Source organism: Fukomys damarensis, unplaced genomic scaffold (assembly GCF_012274545.1).
Source record: "Fukomys damarensis isolate Sample0158 unplaced genomic scaffold, DMR_v1.0_HiC HiC_scaffold_5, whole genome shotgun sequence".
Lineage (NCBI taxonomy): Eukaryota > Metazoa > Chordata > Mammalia > Rodentia > Bathyergidae > Fukomys > Fukomys damarensis.
In genome coordinates this window covers 40,922,429-40,942,694 of record NW_022900917.1, presented here as the reverse complement: position 1 = coordinate 40,942,694, position 20,266 = coordinate 40,922,429, and the positions used below count along the sequence as shown (strand labels likewise).

At 40.1% G+C, this 20,266-nt stretch overlaps 1 protein-coding gene across 5 annotated transcripts in view; it reads right to left on the bottom strand.

Annotated features, from left to right (window-relative positions):
- The window catches only part of Ncoa2 (nuclear receptor coactivator 2), a 283,274-nt gene that overhangs the window by 20,859 nt on the left and 242,149 nt on the right, over window positions 1-20,266 (bottom strand). For 4 of the 5 annotated variants that reach the window (XM_010609003.3, XM_010609005.2, XM_033760597.1 and 1 more), the window contains 5 exons: window positions 17,962-19,231; window positions 10,354-10,564; window positions 7,430-7,636; window positions 4,246-4,461; window positions 1,073-1,199 (listed from right to left, as the gene is read on the bottom strand). In XM_010609003.3, the coding sequence (XP_010607305.1) occupies window positions 1,073-1,199; window positions 4,246-4,461; window positions 7,430-7,636; window positions 10,354-10,564; window positions 17,962-19,231 (2,031 nt within the window). The remainder of the gene's footprint in view (window positions 1-1,072; window positions 1,200-4,245; window positions 4,462-7,429; window positions 7,637-10,353; window positions 10,565-17,961; window positions 19,232-20,266) is intronic. The other variant, XM_033760600.1, reaches the window with a different exon arrangement.

Below are 20,266 nucleotides of genomic sequence, written 5' to 3'. Positions count from 1 at the left end.
ACCACACTTATTTCACTAGTCGAGGTCAAATATAAACTCCCCATCAAATACTAAACATAAAAAAGGAAACAGGCCACCACTACTAAGAGTCAGAACTCCAATAATTCTACACCTGGAAATCATTGAATCAAATCTAGAAAATAACTACAAATGTAATGTTTAAAGGTATATAGAAAAACAAAAATAAGCAATGACAGAGTATGAAAAGTGAACAAACAGAACTTTTAAGAGGTTTAGTATCAGAAGACATTAAGAGATTTAATATCAAATCCCCAGAAATGAATAAAGAAAATGGAAAAGGCAGTAAAATAAAGAGAAAATGGCTACAAATTTTCTGGAACTGATAAAAAAGAATCCACACATAAATGAAATAGCACATACCAAAATTCAAAAGAAGATAAGCAAATCTAAGTCTAGGCACACTGCAGTAAAATTACAATTAAGCAAAGACAAAGAATGACAAAAACAGAAATGATCATTTAAAAAGACACAAAACTGATTAGAAAATCAGAATAATAAATTCAAATTTGATCCTATACCATCTTAACTTTTCAAAAAATGTCAACAACTTAATGAAAAGAATCTAAATTCTTCAGAGTTGGATATTTAAGATCTTCCCAGGGCCGGGCAAAGTGGCGCACTCCTGTTATCCCAGCACTTGGGAGGCTGAGGCAGGAGGATCTCTGTGAGTTCAAGACCAGCCTGGGCTACATAGTGAGTTCCAGGTAAGTCTCAACTTCCCTGCAACCTTCTCCAGTCATCCCTGCTGGATGAGATCTATAAACCTGGCTGATTTCTCTTGTGGCACATATATGGTACACTACATCCTGTTACAGTTATCAGCACACACAGTTTATTTTCTAACTCACCTGTGACTTGTTTAAAGGCAAGTCCTAGATTTGCTGATTTCCTCTGGCGCCTTCCTAACCCTTTCCTCCCCTATCCAATAGTTGATATGGTCTCAATAAATGCAAATAGGTCAGGCACAAATTACTGAGAAGAAACAAATTTCAGGCATGAGTCTGAACTTGTGTTCACTACTCTTTCAGCAATCTTGGATCTTAGGACTCACCTGTTTTGGCTGGCAAAGGATGCTTGGTCTATAGGCAGGATGCTTTCAGGCCATGGGGCAGTCTGATTTGGAGGAGCTTGTTGGCTATACTGAGGTCCTCCCATATTCATCTCTAATTCAGAGGGCCCTGAAAAGGGAGGGGGAAAAAAGAAAGAAAAAGAGAACAGAAAACCTTACATCATGTAATCAAGGAAGTATTTCCGCTCTGTGATACTAAATAAAATATCTGGTTAATGGGAAATGCAAAAGACAGAAATAATGACAATTACAAGGTGAAAATAAGATGAACTTTAGGTTTGAAACAAAAATAAAGGCAATAATACCAAGGTTAATCACCCATTTTCAGGAATGGATAGAAGCTCTATACCATGCTTTTAGTTTTTGCTTCATATGTATTGAATCTCAGCAATATTTACTGTGTAGGAAATTGAAACTAGGAAAAAGTATAATGCACTTAAAAATGATAAAAATTGCTGGGCGTGGTAGCGCACGCCTGTAATCTCAGCACTTGGGAGGCTGAGGCAGGAGGATCGCTGTGAGTTCGAGACCAGCCTGGGCTACATAGTGAGTTCCAGGTCAGTCTCAACTACATAGTGAGACCCTGTCTCAAAAAAACCAAAAACACCCCAAAATATCATAAAAATAAATCAGTTAACTAGGTGTGGAGCATGTCTGCAGTCCTACCTACCCAGATACCAGTTTGAGACTGCCATGGGCAATTTAATAAATAATAAAAATATACAAATAAAGGGGCTGGAAATGGAGCTCAGTGCTCTATGGGTTCAAAGCCCACCACAACAAACAAAAACCAACACACAGTATGTATGTTCACATAAGCAAGATTTTAAAATGAAAAATGTAAAAAAAAGAAAAGTTCAAAACTGCCATTGTTGATTGTTTTGATGTCCGGATGACAGAAGACAGCAGAATCTCCCATCGACTTTGCTATTCCATCAGCTGCAATAATGCCACATAGCATGGGGCCCTGAGAACACCCCACTGGACACTCGGGATAGAGCAACATGCAGAAGGCAAGAGGCATCTGTTTATGATGGTGAAAGGAGTTCGGGGTTGGCAGGTGTCCTGAAAGGCAGTGGGAGGCTGGACTGTACTTTAAAAAGTGCTGGTTTAGGTCGCTTAGGGCCAAGTTAGCTCTGCCTCCAGAGTCAGGCAGGCAAAGGGAAGCCACACAGCACAGATGGGCTCCTTCTCAGAAGGTCAACCAGAGGCTTAAAAAGCTAGTGGGTGACGTGTTTTTCTTTTATTATGCTATCCCCTAGCATTACAACAGCAAATTTTCTGTTAAGTTTATGGCTTTTCTGACTTTAGAAATCAGAGAAATTCAGCTACACAATAAAGTTTATAGAGCAATATCTAAAGCTCAAAAGCCAGCTGTTCTCCAGTGAAAACTGAGAATAAATTTAATTTCTAGGTATCAGGGTTTTCTTACTATAATTTAAAAATGAATAAATAAATATTAAAAAAATTTCTTAGTTGTGCTGCCCCTGCCTGACAAGCGCAAGTTTAATACTCGGTACAAAAAACAAAAAACAAAACAAAACAAAAAAAATCTTAATTTCGCATAGAAATCTGGGTATTTTCAACATCTCATAAGGCCAAAACCCCTCAAATGGTATGAATTTTAATTTGGGAATTACTCATTACTCCAGTATATTCCATGTAGAAAGACAATGTAAAATTCATCTCCTAGCCAGGTGTGGCGGCACACACCTATAATCCCAGCACTCAGGAGGCTGAGGCAGGAGGATTGCTGTATATGCACAATGAGTTCCAGGTCAGTCTCAGCTTGAGACCTGTCTAAAACAACAACAACAACAAAAACAACAACAACCCCCCCCCGAAACAACAACAAAACCATCGCCTAGAAATAATAAGCCACAATGTGCTGAGCAATGAGGTAATAAGGTAAGAAAACTGACACAGAATTTGCATGAGAATTCTGTTATCTTGTCAAAACAAGCCTGGCATTTCTCCATGAATGATTTAGTTCTTACTGTGCATAAACACTGACTGATCTGAATCACACTAACATATATGATAAGAGGAAGATTAATATGTCAGTGATTAAGAATATGTCAATCATTAAGAAAATAACTTTAAGCAAGAGCTGCAGTGACCACAAAAAACATTCTTTTTTTGGTACCAGGGATTGAACTTGGGACCTTGTGCTTGCGAGGCAGGCAGCAGAATCACGGAGCTAAATCCCTGGCCCAACCACAAATCTTATCTTTTCTTTCTTTTCTTTTTTTTTTTCTTTTTTTTTGAGACAGGGTCTCACTATGTAGTTGAAACTGACCTGGAACTCACTATGTAGCCCAGCCTGGTCTGGAACTCACAGTGATCCTCCTGCCTCAGCCTCCCTAGTGCTGGGATTACAGGTGTGTACCACCACGCCTGGCTCAACCACAAATATTTCAATGCAACAATTTTATTGAGATTATTCATATACCATACAATCCATCCATTTAAAGTGTATGATTCAATGGGTCACAGTATACTGTATTCAGGGTTGTATAATCAATCATCAACATAATCAACTTTTGCATAGTTTCATTCTAAAACAAAACCCTTTACCACTAGGATAAGTCCCTCTCTTCCCGTAAGTCCACCAGTCTTATGCAGCCATACTGTTTTCTGTCTCTACAGATTTGTTTGTGCTGGGCATTTCACATGAGTGTTGTCACAGAACATATCAGATTACTGATTTTAATAGCAAGTAAACTGTGAATTCTAGTGATCCTCACATTCTGTGATGTTACATTAGACCTGAGCCTTTGGTGAGGACTTGGAAGAGTCATTTAAGAGCCTGAAAGCAGTTAAAAGCTATGGCTGTACCACTAAATGCTTTCTTTATCTTTAAAATATCACAAACACAGCATTTATAGCGTGACATTCTCATTCACTTTTCCCTCAAAGGTGAAATGAAGTACTTTAATGAAAATAAAAGACCACAAAGGTAGTTGGTTTCCTTAGACTATTTGAGTCTATGATTGTATATGGAGTTCCCACAAAAATCCCACTTATGACAGTTTCACTCAGGAGGACTACCTAAACTGCAATCCAGGAACAAGACCTGAAAAAACTTATAGAGCTTTTAACTGCATTTAAAGAAAGCAGAAAGACTGTAAGCAAAGCACACTGGACTGCCTTACCTATGTTCATGACCTGAGACTGAAGCATCTGTCTTTGGCCAGGCTGGCTGCTGGGTCTCATGGGGATGCTAGCTGTTGGGTTCCGAATCATACCTCCTTGGATTGGCCGGTTCATGGCACTGGTGGTAGCAGCACAGGTGACTCTGACAGCTGAACTCTGCGATGCCCATTCCCCGGATGGCATGGTGGGCCGGGCAGCATTACTACCCATCATTCCTGCATGTAAGTCAAAGGAAGCTGAGAGATGCAGCCACTGACGACATATTTAGCACATCTGAACACAGCCCATTCTACTTGTTGGAGACAATCACTCTGTAATCCACACATAGCCCAAGAGCTCACACCCACAGGGGCAGACAGGCCCTGGGCTAAGACACAAGAACTGACAATTATTATAAAGTTTTCATAGCATTAACTTGCCACTCTTTATAGTTTGGAAAAGCTGTTAAAATTGTTCCCACTTGTACTCAGAAACAGGTGCTGTGGGCCAGTGGATAACCTCAACTTCCTTCCTCAGGAAGTGAATCACATTAGCTGACACACACGTCAATGGTTTACTTTCCAAATGGAGGTGAGACTAAAAGGAACAAGGTAAAAACTGATAATCAATACAATTTCAATTATAAAGCAAAAATAGAGAATATAACATCAAGCTTACACAAGACTCCCAAATCTTCAAATCCCTTTCAGAGTATTATAATTTGGTAAGCTTCAAAACTGATCAAGGACAGCCTCTCTAAGTGTTAGGGAAACTAAAGGATCTTTCAGATATTTACCATTGCTCTTCACAGCCATTACAAAGGACCATTGCCTTCCTGGAATGGGTTAGGATAGATTTGTAAAAAGCCTTCTGTACTTAAGAAAAAAAAAAAAATTTTAAGACAGGGTCTCACTATGCAGTTTAGGCTGGCCTTGAACTTGAAGAGCTCCTCCTGCCTCAGCCTCCTGAGTGCTGGGATCATAGTGTATATCATGTCTGGTTGCACTGGAGATTTTTAACAGTTATCTGAGAACACATAACAGTAAGAGCACAGCACTGCCAAGCAGGCTCCATTGTCTTCTCTGTCCTGGCCTGTGAAGATCTGGCGTGGTACCTGGGATGGTGGCAGTGGCAGAACACTGGCTAAGACTTGACATTCTGAAGGGGAAAACACCCAAATGAAATGATCTCTTTATTTTGAAATGTTTAATGATGTGCACAAAGATTTTACTTTCAAATACACTGCTTTTCTTTACTGTAATTGTGACAAAAATCAAGTATATTTAATAAGTCGCATGTATCTTGGGTGTTTCTTGTGAAACGAGAAAGGTGCTGAGGATGACAGAGTAAAGGGTAATTAGATTTAAACAGTTAGAACAACACTAATATTGAAAAACCATTTTAAGACTAGACTGGAACTATCCAAAGATACTATGAGAGAAAAGGCATTTTATTTTCCTTAAGTCTATGATTTAATATAACAAGATTAGAAAGTAGAAGGGAAAAACTAATTTGACAACACTAATACAGTAACTCGGTCTCGTTTGTTTTGCTCTTGGAAGCAGAGTGAGGGCACCATATCACCTGCAGAGCCCTGATTTCTAGACTATCCAGATTTTAATTCAAGCAACTCCCAACTTCCTATATAAGATCCCTTCTACCCAGAACTTGTATTCTGCTGAGAAAGAGTCCCCTTAATAAATCATGAGATCCTTTCCTCTTACAGAATTTTACACAAATCAGTATTTTATCTCAAAATCAATAGGATACCATTTCTATGAATATGCAAATTAACGAAGCATATGTGCCTGGCACATATGGCAGGCAAGAAATAAATATATGCTGGATGAAAAACTAACACAACATAGTTCATGCTTCTGATAAATTTGTTACCAGGAATAGAAGGTAAATATCCACCTTTTTCCTTCACATGCAACTTTTATATCTATATCTAGTTAACTACCTAGATGATGATAGGTTAGACATAAACTAAAAATAAAACATCAAGAATTAAAAGATCCACAAGTGTAACTTCTTTTTTATAATATCTATTTCTGTGCCTTTTGTCTCTAGTACCTTCTAGTACTTCCCTGAGGCAAAGTAAGAAAGCTGTTAAATGTGAGCAAGCCTTTATTAGAAAAGTCAGCATCCTTCTATCTTATTAAGAAGAAATAAGCATGAAGCTAGAAGACAGTGTGTATATGTGATCCATGGGATTGAACCCTGGGGTACAGAGGATACACCTCGAGCCTTTTTAAAATTTTGAGATAGGGTCTCACTAAGTTGCTAAGGCTAGACTTGAACTTGCCTAGCTTCTCCGAGTGCTGGGATTATATCTTAGCACCACCACATCCAACTAATAAAGAGATGTACTAAGATCCAGGATGTGGTGGCAATGGCAGTCACTGCTGCAGTAATGATTTTAGGCCTGCACTTGGATGACAGCTTGGTAATATGGTACCTGCTGTGAAAATGTGCATAGGCAATTTGGGAGACAACTGAAATTATAGACGGTCGAGGTCCACACCAGATCACAGGCAACTTCCTTAATCTTCAGAAATGGAGCCCTGGATCGGATCTGAAAGTTAGTATAGGCCGGGCATACTACTATTTACAATTCTTCACTTTTTTTTTTTTGACATAGGGTCTCATTACATGGCCCAAGGTGTCTACAACTCATGGGCTCAAGAGACCCTTTGCCTTAGCCTCCCGAGCAGCCTGACTATAGGCACGCATCATGAAGCCCAACTAAAGTTCTTTACTTTAACTCATGCATTTTTGTATGGGAGTACCTGGAAGTATAAAAGTCTGGCTGAATTTTAAACTTTCAATTTGAAATTCTTTAAGTTCAAATTGTCAGTAAGTTCTGCGGTCATCTGTAGATCACCACTGGAAACTAGCAATGACCAATTTATTGATACATACCCTTTGTGTTTGGAATAGTAACTAGGGTAGAAGTGAAGTCTATGTTAAAGGATTAATGATCAGAAACCTAACCGAAGTAACAATCGCAGAATAAAATGGCTAGCTTACTGAAACAGTTTCTGATATGGCACTCTCACACTGAAAACCTGTAGTATTTCCTTATTTTCCCAGGTTAGTTTCTAACATGCTCAATGGAAAAACTTTACTAGTTTGATGTGGATGAATACATAATGAAGTGAAATAACCCACCAGTAAAGAACAGTGCATTTCAGCCCTTACCTGTGCTACTGTTCCCTAAGTTGCCTTGGTTTCCTATCATCCCTTGGTTACCCATCATTCCTGGCTGAGGTATCACTGAGTAGGGACTATTGTTTCTGATTGGTGGGAAAGGTCCAGCACCAGTTGGGCTCTGCAATGTGATGTCAAGTGGTAAATTCTGGTTTGGCAATAACCTGCCCAGTTGCCCTGGTCGTGGGTTATTAAAAGCTAAGGAGAAAACAAATAAAAATTAAAGGTTAATACAGGATAATGAAAAAGAATACTAACACTAGTAGTGTTTAGGGAAAATGTCATTTTGTGAAATAACAAAGATATGCAAGTTAGGTATCAACCACCTATTTTCAAGACAAAATTCACAGATAAAAGACACGCAGGCACTAAAATGCAACATGTGATCTAAACAGCAAGTCATAATTTTTTTTTTTTTTTTTTGGTGCTGGGACTCTAACTCAGGACTTTGTGCTTGCAAAGCAGGCAGCAGAACCACTGAGCTAAATCCTTGGCCCCCAGCAAGTCTTAATTTTTGATGATCTTGAAAAAAAAGAAAGAAAAAGAAAATCCACAGGTGTATTATTTACCATGTTACCCAACCCCTCGCCTTTGCAGACAGGGTGTGTGTAGCTCAGGCTGTTTCGAACTTGTCATCGTTTTGCCACAACTTCCCAAGTGCTAAGATTATAGCCATGCTCCATTTACACCTGGCTTCTCACAGTAATTCTTAATGTTCACCTGTGTTTGTTAAGTGTACCATTAATACAGTTTTCCGTGCTAGGCTATTAAACACAGGAGTATTACTGTTTCATAGCTATGAAGTTATTAACATACCCTGTAAACAGCACCAAACCCACACATGTGATTTGGAAATTAAAGTACCATTTCCCAACTGGAGTTTCTTCGATTAGAATTAAAAGTGGATGCTCTTCATTGGAAGTTAGTCTTTTAGCATGTACACTGTGTTACCTGGAGCAGTATTAAATTACAGCTTAACCTTATTTTTATTTTTTTAGTTTTTTGAGATAGGGTCTCACTATGTAGTTGAGACTGACCTGGAACTCACTATGTAGCCCAGGCTGGTCTTGAACTCACAGTGATCCTCCTGCCTCAGCCTCCTGAGTGCTGCGATTACAGGCATGTGCCACCACGCCCGGCTACAGTTTATTCTTTGAAGTACAGCTTCTTTGAATTCTGGACACATTTATATCGTTTTAATGGTTAGTTTGCAAGAGTTTATTGTGTATCATGCACCAAAATCGTTAATTTGATAACAATGTTATTAAACTTTAAAATACCAAGATATAAATGATAATTTGTTACTAATTTATTAGATAATATCAAGTACTTTCCTATGAATCAAAACATGGTCTGAAATAGTAGTTAAATAATTTAATAATCCATAATAGAAATAAAGTATTTAGAAAAATTAAGGTTCAGAATGGAAATTACATCCACACTTAATTATCTGTTCATTATTGGAAATCTGTAAAATTAGGAGCTACAGGTGGGCCGGCGATTTAGCTCAGTGGTTCTGCCACCTGCTTTGCAAGCACAAGATCCAGAGTTCAAGACCCAGTACCCGCCTGCTAAAAAAAGAATTAGAAACTACAGACTGAGAAGGAGCTATGAGTCCCTACACAGACCTTCTTTATTTCCTGAATTAATAACCATAAATATTTACTGGATTTTACCCCCCCTTTCAATTCTTTCACTTTGTCATCTCCCCCAGTCTGTAATCGAGGCTATACTCCCTCAAAACATTCAGATTTGAGAGATATCAGGCAAAAACTCATCTTTATTTTGCTTTATCCTTTTCAAAATGGGCAGGAATCATTTGATAAAATACCTAGTAATTAAAGATATTCTTTATTTTTTTTGGTTTTTTGAGACAGGGTCTCACTATGTAGTTGAGACTGACCTGGAACTCACTATGTAGCCCAGGCTGGTCTCTAACTCACAGTGATCCTCCGGCCTCAGCCTCCCGAGTGCTGGGATTACAGGCGTGCACCACCACGCCTGGCTATAAAGATATTCTATGATGTGGCTGATGGCTGTCATTTTTGATTTGAGAACAAATGCTGCTGATATTGAGTCAAAGTGTATCTGAAGAAGAAAAAAATGTCATTTTGTTCACCAACACTGATGAGGTTATTTATCCTTTCTTTTTTTGGGGTGCTGGGGATGGAATTTGGGACCTTGCGCTTGCGAGGCAGGCAGTGGAACCACTGAGCTAAATCCCAACCCGGTTATTTATTTTTGTATAAATTATGGTCCTACTACAGAGGAAAAAAGAAAAAATTTTTTTTAAAGACAGTAGGGTATCACTTTATAGTTCAGGCTGGCCCTGAACTCATTATATAGCTCAGGCTGACCTCAAACTCATGGCAATCCTCCTGCCTCTGCCTCCTGAGTCCTGGGATTATTGGCAGAAAAAAGTATTTTCTTCTATTCAGAACTATTGGATAACTAACTTGAAATGCATATCTGAAGGTAGTAACTGAAATGAAGGGATATTTGACAATCAGCAGAGGAACTTTATCAGCCTAGGTTGATCTCCCAGCATGTACCTACCTCTTTTACAAGAGAAGCCAGGGAGCCACATTCACCAGAATCCATTTTGAATAGTTTCTGTTTGTTTGTTTGTTTGTTTTTGGTGCTGGCGATAGAACTCGGGTCCTTGTGCTTGCGAGGCAGGCCACCCAACCACTGAGCTAAATCCCCAGCCCCTGAAGTGTTTTGTTTGTTTGGTTTATTTATTTATTTTTTTTGGTCATTTTGAATAGTTTCTGAAGGACCAGGACAGTAGATGGTGCTATTTGATCACAAAAACCACTAAGTGACTAAGCTGTTTGCATCACACTTTAATAAGCTGTTCCGGATAGTGTTTATATGGGAATCGCTTGGTGAAAGCAGCAATATCTCATACTCACTGCTTTGTGAAATTCGCAATGCTGTTTTCTGTGTTCCAACAGGTGTCACCGGGCTGTTTTCAGCTGTGAGTTGCATGAGGTCATTGATGATGGCTTGCTTGTCAACTGATCCAGCAGGGGCGCCTGGCCTCGTGTCTGGGAAAAGCTGTGGTAATTGACTATTCTGCAAATCATCCAAAATCTCCTCCAAGTTGTCCAGCTCACTGCCAGGCTGTAGTTAACAAACAAAAAGAGTTTATCCAGGCCTACTCCAAGAGTGTGCTCCAAGGCCTCTTTGCTATTACAAATACGACTGGTGTAAGACACCACAGCCAAACAAAAATGCAGACACACGTGCACCTCAGGCCTAAGAGTTACTAGTCATTTTCTAAAAATTAAAATGACAAAGAGCGAGTAACTTAATCTCTGGATCCTGAATTCTCTACTGTATCAAGATAAAGAGATGGCTAAATTAGAAAGACAGTGGACTTTCCATGTTGGGATCAAGTGGTAATTCACAAATGCCCCTTTATTTTTGCTAATCATCCAACTAACTGGATGTATATTTCCAATTACCGACTGACAGTTCAGGTCTAGGTTTTATTGTTAAGGCTCCCTACAAATGGACAACAACAAAGAAAACTGGTAGAAACTGATCTGAATTTGCACTTACTCAGAATTTAGCAAATGGCCATTTCCTTTTAGAACTTTTTACCCCAAGGGTGTGGGGATGGTGTCAGACACAAAATAAGCTTGAAGTAACTAGTTAAGTAATGCTTTTTCAATTTGAGCAGAATTTTTTTCCTGCTTGCACTTTCAGTTTCAAATGACAGTGGCTTTTTCAGTCACAGCTTAGGTGACAGTGTAGGAAAGCAGTAGGAAAACTGGCTGCTCCCCAGCATAACACTAATTTGATTTCACAGAAGCCACACAAACCTTTCTTATAGTCTCCATTTTAAATTAAATTTCAAATACCAACAGTACAGTAATAAATATCACTATTTTATACCTTGTACTTTTCTTTTTCTAGGAAGCTGATTTCATAGATATTCTTTTAAGTGGAACCTATCTATGAGCCAGAATTTAAATTCAGACATCACAGTCACACAAGAAACTAGATGCTAAGATTACTTTCTAGTAAAGAACGTGCTAAGAATAATTTTTCTTGATGCGTAGGAGGGAAACAGGCAGTCTGCTCAGAGTCAACGGATGAAGTGAGTCCTTGACCAGGACCAGCCCTCTCCCTCTACACTGGCAAATCAAAAGAAGTACACACCACACAAGTGGTAATGAGCTGCACTTACAGCATAACAGCTTATATTTTAACACTATCCTCTATGTGCAAGCTGCATTTGCTAAGTTTTTTGCAATTTATGGCAGATTTAAAATCTGTTAGGGCATCTTTTTACTGGATATACTTCTCAAGTTAGGAAGGATAGATGAAGTGACCTTTTTTTAAAAAACAGTACCAGGGATTGAACCCAAGGTCTTCACACTGACCTACATCTCCAGACCTATTTGAGATAGTATCTCACTAGCGTGCTAAATTTCCCAGGTCGAGCTGGACCTTGTGGTCTTCCTGGCCTTAATCACCCAAAGCATTGGGATTTCAGGCATGCACCCCACACCTAGCTTTAAGTGACATTTAATTTGATTTTTCTCAGAGACAATAGCTTAATAAATTGTGGAGATCCATTTTTCCAGGAAATTTCTAATTTAAGATCATTGTCTTGCCATCCATTTCTAACAAAAGATGAAATATCTCTATGGGAGACCTATGTCTTAGAAAAGGGTGGGTTTCAAAGTTCCACCCTAAAGTACAGATAGACAAAGCTATCCTTAGAACTCCTTATAAAGGCATGGTACTGCAAAGGGGGATATAACTTTTCCTCCAGAGTGGCAGGACATCAGTTTCTTTTACCCTGAAGTAGCTCAGGAAGCAACTACAGTGTTGTACAAGCCTGGAGTCACATGTTCAGACTGTTAGCGCTGCAAGGGAACCATAGCCAATAAACTCTGGTCTCTTACCTCCCAGACACTACTAGGGCATACACTCTCTGAGGTGAATGGCAGGCCGAACTCACACAACTCAGACCTAACTTCCTCACAGGCCCTGACTTTGATTTCAAGGATCACATACACTCATACCGTCAGGTAAAAAAGCCAAAACCAAGACCAGACCAGAACCACTACAAGCCCTTACTGTAGGGTCAATCTGCTGGGCTGTCTCCGAACAAAGGAGAGAGAGAATAATATGGCCCAGACAGGGAGCGCTTCTTACAGGACTGAAGCACTGAGTGCTGTAGCAGCTAGGGATCCGGGAGCTTGTGACATCACTAGGAGGAGCTTCTCTCTTGGTGGGAAAAGAGGCATGATGGGAAGAAGGCAATTCTGTAGTAGCCATCTTAAAATGAGGGAAATCTAACACATCTAACTTCCTTAACCCAGTGGTGGACTAGCCTGATTCTGATAAGTAATGAGATACACTTTTTTTTTTTGGAGACAGGGTCTCACTATGTAGTTGAGATTGACCTGGAACTCACTATGTAGCCCAAAATGGTCTCAAACTCTCAATAATCTTCCTGTCTCAGCCTCCCGGGTGCTGGGATTACAGGTATGCACCACCACGCCCAGTTGAAAGTACATTTTTAAAAGACAGGCAGGATTCTCTTGGGGTTATGTAGCAAAATGAAATTGATTCTACAGAGATTCTAACTATGGATACTGTTTGAATTTATTTGAGCTTACCATCTGAAAATGTATTATGAAGCTTCCCCTACTACAGATAATATAGCTTGGCCTGTGTTTATTCCTTGTCAATTTGTGGAGTACACATTTAGCATTATTTGGCAGGGATGAATTTATTTTTGGTGCCAGGGATTGAACTCAGGACCTTGTACTTGCAAGGAAGGCACAGTGCCACAGAGCTAAATCCCTGGCCCTGGAAGGGATGAATTTGATTACATGAAGTTTCTAATTAAAAAATTTCTCCTTCTACTTTTTGTAACTTTTAATTCACATCAGAAGTTTTATCCTTCTCCCCTTTGTTAGGCACAGTTTCTTTGCAAGACAAAAAGATTAATGCCTTCCTTTAAAATGCTTTGCCAAGATGCTTCAAAGTTTTGCTTAGGCATCTATTTGAATGCTCAAATTAGCCACATCAATTTGAGTAGTTAGTTTAAACTATTTCAGGCAGAAAATGAGTCAGAAAGATTTTTATAAAAGTTCTACAAAATGAAAAATAGACTCGATTCTTTAATTTTTCATTTTTTCTGGTTTTATAATTTTTTTGTTTCAAGTCAATTTGTTCTTCAAAGGAAAAAAGAGCATACATTTTAATAAAATTTAATGTTATAAAGTAGCTTTAAAAATACTGTGACAGAAAATGTAATTTCACCACATTTGCCCAACAGAAAATTATTAGGAAATAGTAGTAATACAATTCCACCACATTTGGAGGAAAAATTTCAGGACATTACCAGTTCTTTTTTTCCCCTCTTGACAGTCTCGCTATGCGGCCCAGGCTGGCCTTGACGATTCCACAACCCTCCTGCCTCAGTCTTCCGTATCCTGGGATTACAGGAATGTGCCACCAGACCCAGCTTCTACCAGTTTAAAATAGGATTCACCTTTCTAATGGAGTCAAATACTAAGAAGGAATGCTTTTTAGATTATTTCCAAACCTGCGTAAGTGTCTCAGCACCACTAGGAAGAATGTCAAGAGTACACTTGGTTAGGTATCAGCCGTTCTCCATTGTGTAAAGAAGCATATGACCTGAGTCAGTAAACATACTGGAAATTTTTCTGTCACTGTTACTGTTTCCTGTTGGTTAGGAAATGTCGTAAAAAACATACCTTGTTTAAATACTCTAACCAGTAAAAAGACCACTATTTTAGGTACTGTAGCACCATTGAAACATTTCCTGTCTTTAATAAGTTAGTAATAGATTAAACACACACTCAGTTAATGTCTCTTTTCTGAATCAAAGTAACAAGACAGTTAAATGCAGTTCAGGCTGCTTTATTTCACTAAATAACTTACTGTATTTCCTTGAAATTAAAAGTCTTCAATAAATGTGTGTAGCAGGTGACAAAAGATTCAATTCATTGGTATTTGGAATCATGAAGGAGAATAGGAATGAAAGAATAATTTTTTTCTCAATCTAACTTTGATCTAAATTTAGGTAAAGCACACTTCCTGTGGTAACTTTTCAAGCTGCCATGTTTCTGATGTCAAAATTGTTCTGTGAAGCAGTATTTTTGGTGAGGTTTTTAAGACAGAGAAGGGAAGACCAGGGTCTGTATTTCATTAAGAAAAATATATTCACTATATATGCACATGTATCTGTATGAGAAATACCTGTTTACCTTTGTTTTTTGAGACACAGAGTCTCTATGTAGTTCAGCATAGCCTTGAACTCACTATGTAACCCAGGCTGGTCTTGAACTCGGGGCAATCCTCCTGCCTCTGCCTCTGAAGTTACAGGTCTACGTCACCATATCTGGCTACCTTGATTTTTGATCTACCTAAATAACAGATTTGGGCTGATTACACTCTAGGCTTTATGTTTCAGAGGTGAGAAAATTTTAATTAGAAAACTTTTTCCTAAATAATAATTAGAAACTGTGCTAAAGATTTAGCTCAGTGGCACCATGCCTGCCTGGCAAACACAAGGATCTGAGTTTGATTCCTGGTACCAGGAAAAAAAAAGAAAAAAAAAAAAAAAAAAAAAAAAAAAAAAAAAAAAAAAAGAAAGAAACTGCAAGTGACTCAAGAATTCTCTTTAAACTTATTTCTTGTCTGCTGTTAGTGCAATTATATATAAATACAGAAATGCCAAGCTGGGTGTGGTAGCACACGCCTGTAATCCTAGCATTCAAGAGGCCAAGGCAGGGGGATCTCCATGAGTTCAAGGCCAGCTTTAGGCTTTGTCTCAAAAAATGAAAACCAAAACTAAAAAGAAATGCCAAACAGTGGACTCTTCTGTGACTCTCTCAGTCTGTAGGGTCGTAGACCTGAGATAAGAAATTCAGTTTATGGAGTGAGGGGCTGGTAATTTTAGACACCAAGCTAAGGTGGATCACGCTGACTCACTGTCTTACCCTCCAGTGTATGTCAGGACACTACCTGAGTGACATCATCCACGCCTGCAACTCTCTGAATAGTCCCATCCAGTAAACCTAAGAAGATTAAAACATTTATGGCTGTCCGTATGGTTCACACTTCACTTTATATAAGACACTGCTATTCAATTTCTGCTGAGATCCTGTTTCCTGAACTCATGGTTTCAATGCAATACAGAAGAGCTGCTGCAGAGACCTGGCATTAACATCCAAGTTTAAGGATTAATCACCAATGATGCTTTCATAATTGGGCTGTGAAAAATTCTATTCTTCTCAGAAACGGTGGCAGTTGTCAAGACATCAAAGTGAATGGAAGAACCCAGGTGTGGCAGCACCTGCCTATCACCTCAGCATACTAGGAGGCTGAGGCAGGAGGACTGAAATTTTGAGCCCAGCCTGGGCAATTAAGGGAGACTCCCGTTGCAGAACAAAAATAAAAAGGGTTGGAATTGTAGCTCAGTGTGCAGACTCTGGGTTCAACGCCAGTAGGGAGGCTGGCGGTGCAGCGAAAGAGTGGAAGCTAAGCTCTGAGAACCAGCAGGTCCCTGGCTGGAAAGGTGCGTGACCTCAGCGCTCCTTATGACCCTGCAGTCCCAACAGGGCTGTAAGCTGGTGGCCACTGCTACCTCAGCAGAGCTCCCTGTGAAGTAAGCGGGCACAGCTCTCTTGGTCCTACGTGCTCCACATGATGGAGACACATAAAATGCGTGCTTACAAAATAAGCTTCAAGGGCAAACTCCAGAGCTCTTTAAGTAGAGGGCTATGCAGCTTTTTTATTTTACTGATTTATTTTTGGTACCGGGGAGCGAACTCAGGTCCTTATGCAGGTGGCGGAACCACTGAGCTCTAAATCCCTGGCCCCAGCTCTTTTATTTTTTAACCAATTGTGACTCTAGAACAGGTCTGCTGGGCGGGGCCCATCTACAGACTGCAGGGGGCGTGTGAGGGCCCCTGGTGAAATCTGGGATCCTTAACCACCACCATAATTTCCCTAGGAAATCCTTTATGCCAAACCTTTATGGCTATCCTATATCTACCCCCTTTCTAAAGAAAGAAAAATATGATGATGTTACCACCTTAGAATACTACCAGGAGTAATTGTGATAAAAGGAGGTTGAGGAGATGTTGGAAAGAATACAGAATTTCAGTTAGGACAAATAAATTTCAGAAATGTGTTGTACAGCATGTGCTACAGTCAATAATTTACATTTGAAAACTGCCGAGAGTAGATTTTAAGCATTTTCTCTATAAAAAATGATCAGATTGTGAGGCAATGCATGTTAATGAGCTTAATTCAGCTATTTCACAATGTATACTTACTTTTAAAACATGGTGTTTACCACAAATACATGACTTTTGGTTTTCAGTTAAAAATGATTTTGAACATCACCTTGGATGTTCTTATCTTTTTCAGGGCATTCAATTTTCAGACAAGCACAACTGATAAGGTAATGTTATTTTAGTTTTAAATTTACAGATGATGGCTTAGATATACTAACAATGAATCTACCTTTACCTCTCCTATTCATTTCCTCTTTTTTGGGGGGGGTGATACTGGGGACTAAATTCAAGGCCTCACACTGAACTATGCCTCAGGACTTTTGATTTTTTAATTTCAAAACAGGGCCACACTAGCCAGGTGTGGTGGCACATGCCTGTAATCCCAGCACTCGGGAGGCTGAGGCAGGAGGATCCTGTGAGTTCAAGACCAGCCTGGGCTACACAGTGAGTTCCAGATCAGTCTCAACTACATAGTGAGACTGTCTCAAAAAAACCAGGGCCACACTAAGTGGTACAGTCTGGCCTTGGACATGAGATCCTCATGAGTAGCTGGGATTAAAGGCATGCGCCACTACACCCAGTTCCTCAGAAGTACTATTATACCAGTGCTCTAAGACATTTTTCTACATTAATTGGAAGGGTTCGCAAGGTAGAATGATCTTCACTGGGTTTGAAAACCAGCTAAACTCTGACCTTAAAAAGAGAGAAAAGTAAATAAGGAATATTCCACTCCAATTAAGTCTGTTCTGACAAAATCCAGTTTTGAGAACATGATTATCCCAATTTAGGGGTCAGCAAAAACTATGGCTGGCCTGTGGGCTGAATCTTGTCTCCATTTTTGTATACTCAATGAGCTAAGGCTGGATTTACCTTTTTGCAGTGGTTACAGAGAAGAAGAAAAACATTTTGTGCTCTGTGAAAACTGTGCACTTCAGCATCCCTAAGTGAAGTTTTCCTGGAGCACAGCCACAGTCATTTGCTCAGTGTCTACAAGTGCTGTGTACTAGGACGGCAGGCCGAATGGCACAGCCTGATGGCCAGGTAACGGTGTCAGTCTTTGCTGGGGAAGTGTTTGAAACACACAGCTTTGAAATGAATCAAGGTAAAGATCGTAAAAGAAAAGAGATTTTTAATCAAACCACTTGAGGCCTCCAAAAGCCCTGTGGAGAATATCTTTGGTGGACACAAATTAGCATTCTAAGGAGAGGATATTAGGAAACTCACCTGGTCACTGGGCTCAAAGCTCATCTCCTCCTTCTCAGTTTTCATAGCTATCAGCTTTGTGTTACTGGCAGGATCTGTCTTACTGTCCAGTCGCTCAAGTTTGGGGGTTATTTCTGGTAAACCAATATCTTTAGTATCATCTTTATCTAGCAAGTAGCGAAGTAGTGCATTCTCTTTCTTCTTGGGGCTCACTGGATCTTGTTTAATAGTCACTTCTGACCCAGGAGCTGTGCTGCTGGACTCCTGACTTAGTTCTTTGCCTGTGGCTTCCGCTGTTAGCTTGGCTAAGTCCACAGGGGAACTGCTGTCCTGCAAGAGTCTGTGCAAAATTTTATGCTTCTCCTTGAGTGAGGTCCCATGGGTGGATCCAGAGCTGGGCAAGCTACTTGTGGAGTCCTTGTTTGTATCCGACAAAGAGCTGGGTAAGGGCGAAGGCTCCATCTGGTCAGACTTGGTGGTCAGCAGCTGCAGGAGTTTGGTCTGCCCTTTGCTGTCGTGCAACCTGTTCTGTCCCTCGGCTCTCTCCCCGCTTGCCGCCTGGGACATACTGGAATCATTTGTCTCTTTCTGCTCTCCAGGATGGCAGCTGCTCTCTGCCTGCCCAGTTGTACCTTCTGATGGCTCCCCATAAAGTCCAAAACAGTCTTTGGAGTCCAAGCTTCCCATCTTGCTGAGTGGGGGAGGATTCATATTAACTGGGGAGTTTTGCAAATTGCCCATTTTTAGGTCTGGTGAAGCCAACGATGACCCTAAAGAGACCCCGTGCCCCTCACTGAGGGCCTGAAGTGCATTGAGGGAACTGTTGGTATAACTATGGCTATTTCCTGTGCTGCTGCAGACTCCCACGGGGGAATGCAAGCTTCCTGCAGGGGAAAACTGACTGGGTGGGATGCGAGGACTGCCAGCCACTCCGGGGCTCATGCGATGCCTTGGTGAAAGCATGGAATTGGGCTGCCCTGGATTCATGCCAGGGCTGCTCCGTGAGGGACTGTTCATTTTGAGTGCATAGTTACTACCCTGAGGAGTGGTTGCCTGCATGCCTGACACATGGTTCATTCCCCCAGAACCACCGAACCTGCCCATGGGCATGCCCATTTGTTCCTTTGGGCCATTTATGGGAAAATTTATATTGCTACTGAGGGTCATGTCCTGACCTGGGTTCCCACTGCACATGGCCTGATGGGCAGGGCTGCTAGAGCTAATTGGATTCAATGGCTTCCCCACTGCTTGTCCAGTCAGATCCGGATTCATTACACATACATTCTGCTCTCTGTATAATGGGGAAAGAAAGAAATGTAAGATAAAAGGAAAATACTTCACAAGTTGTTATTAATTTTGAAAAATGAGACGGCAAGGCCTCTTTTCTCTACAAGCACAGACTCTGTTTAAAGGATAGATAATACTGGGATGAAACCATCTGCGATTACAGACAAGACTGAACATGCAGTTTTGGACCGGAGGGATGTTTCTGAGGCAAATCATTAAGATGTCTGTGGTTTTACAGAGGGAGTATGTTCAAATTTGACTACTAGCATACTGAAGTTGAAGTTAGTAGACAGGGTATAAGAGGGGCTCCAATTACATATATATATATATTCCTCATAAGTAACAGAGCTTGTACTGTCAAAGAAATGATCCAAACAAGTATAGCTGTCTTCAAATATTTGCCAGGAATTACAATTCCTAACAACTGGCACATCTGTAGGCCTCAAGAACTCTGTTATACATTACCTGGGCTCAAGATGGACTGCAAATATATAGAGGAAAATATGCCCTAACTATTACAGGGACTACAGGTTCTAGAACTAAGAGAGCTGTTGAAACTGTTTAGAAGTTTCCACTCACCCCCCAACTCCCACAAGTCAGAGCCTCAGAGCTGACATGGGAAGGAGTTTTGGAATGACCTTTGTTTGCGATTTTATTCCTTCGCTCCTGGATAACTAAGGACTAAAAGCAGGTTTTCAGAAAATGATGATTTCCCAAGCCCAAGGAACTTTCATTTTCAGCTCTGGCAGTCACTTGTGAGTTACTAACCATGCTCACAAATCCAAACAAAACAGGTTTCACAAACTGTCAAACTATCAGCCTTCAGCTAGGTGGGTGCAATCTGCCACATCTATAATCACTTTCAAACTGTTTCACTTTGAAGTCAGATTTATTAACAGCTGGCAAACAGGGCTGCCTGATTTTTTAAAAATTCCTACACAATAAATAATTAAGAAATGGGACTCTTCAACCAGAGTAACTCTATTTACCTTCTGATTGTACTCATAAAGTTTCATAGTACACATACATAAATATTGAT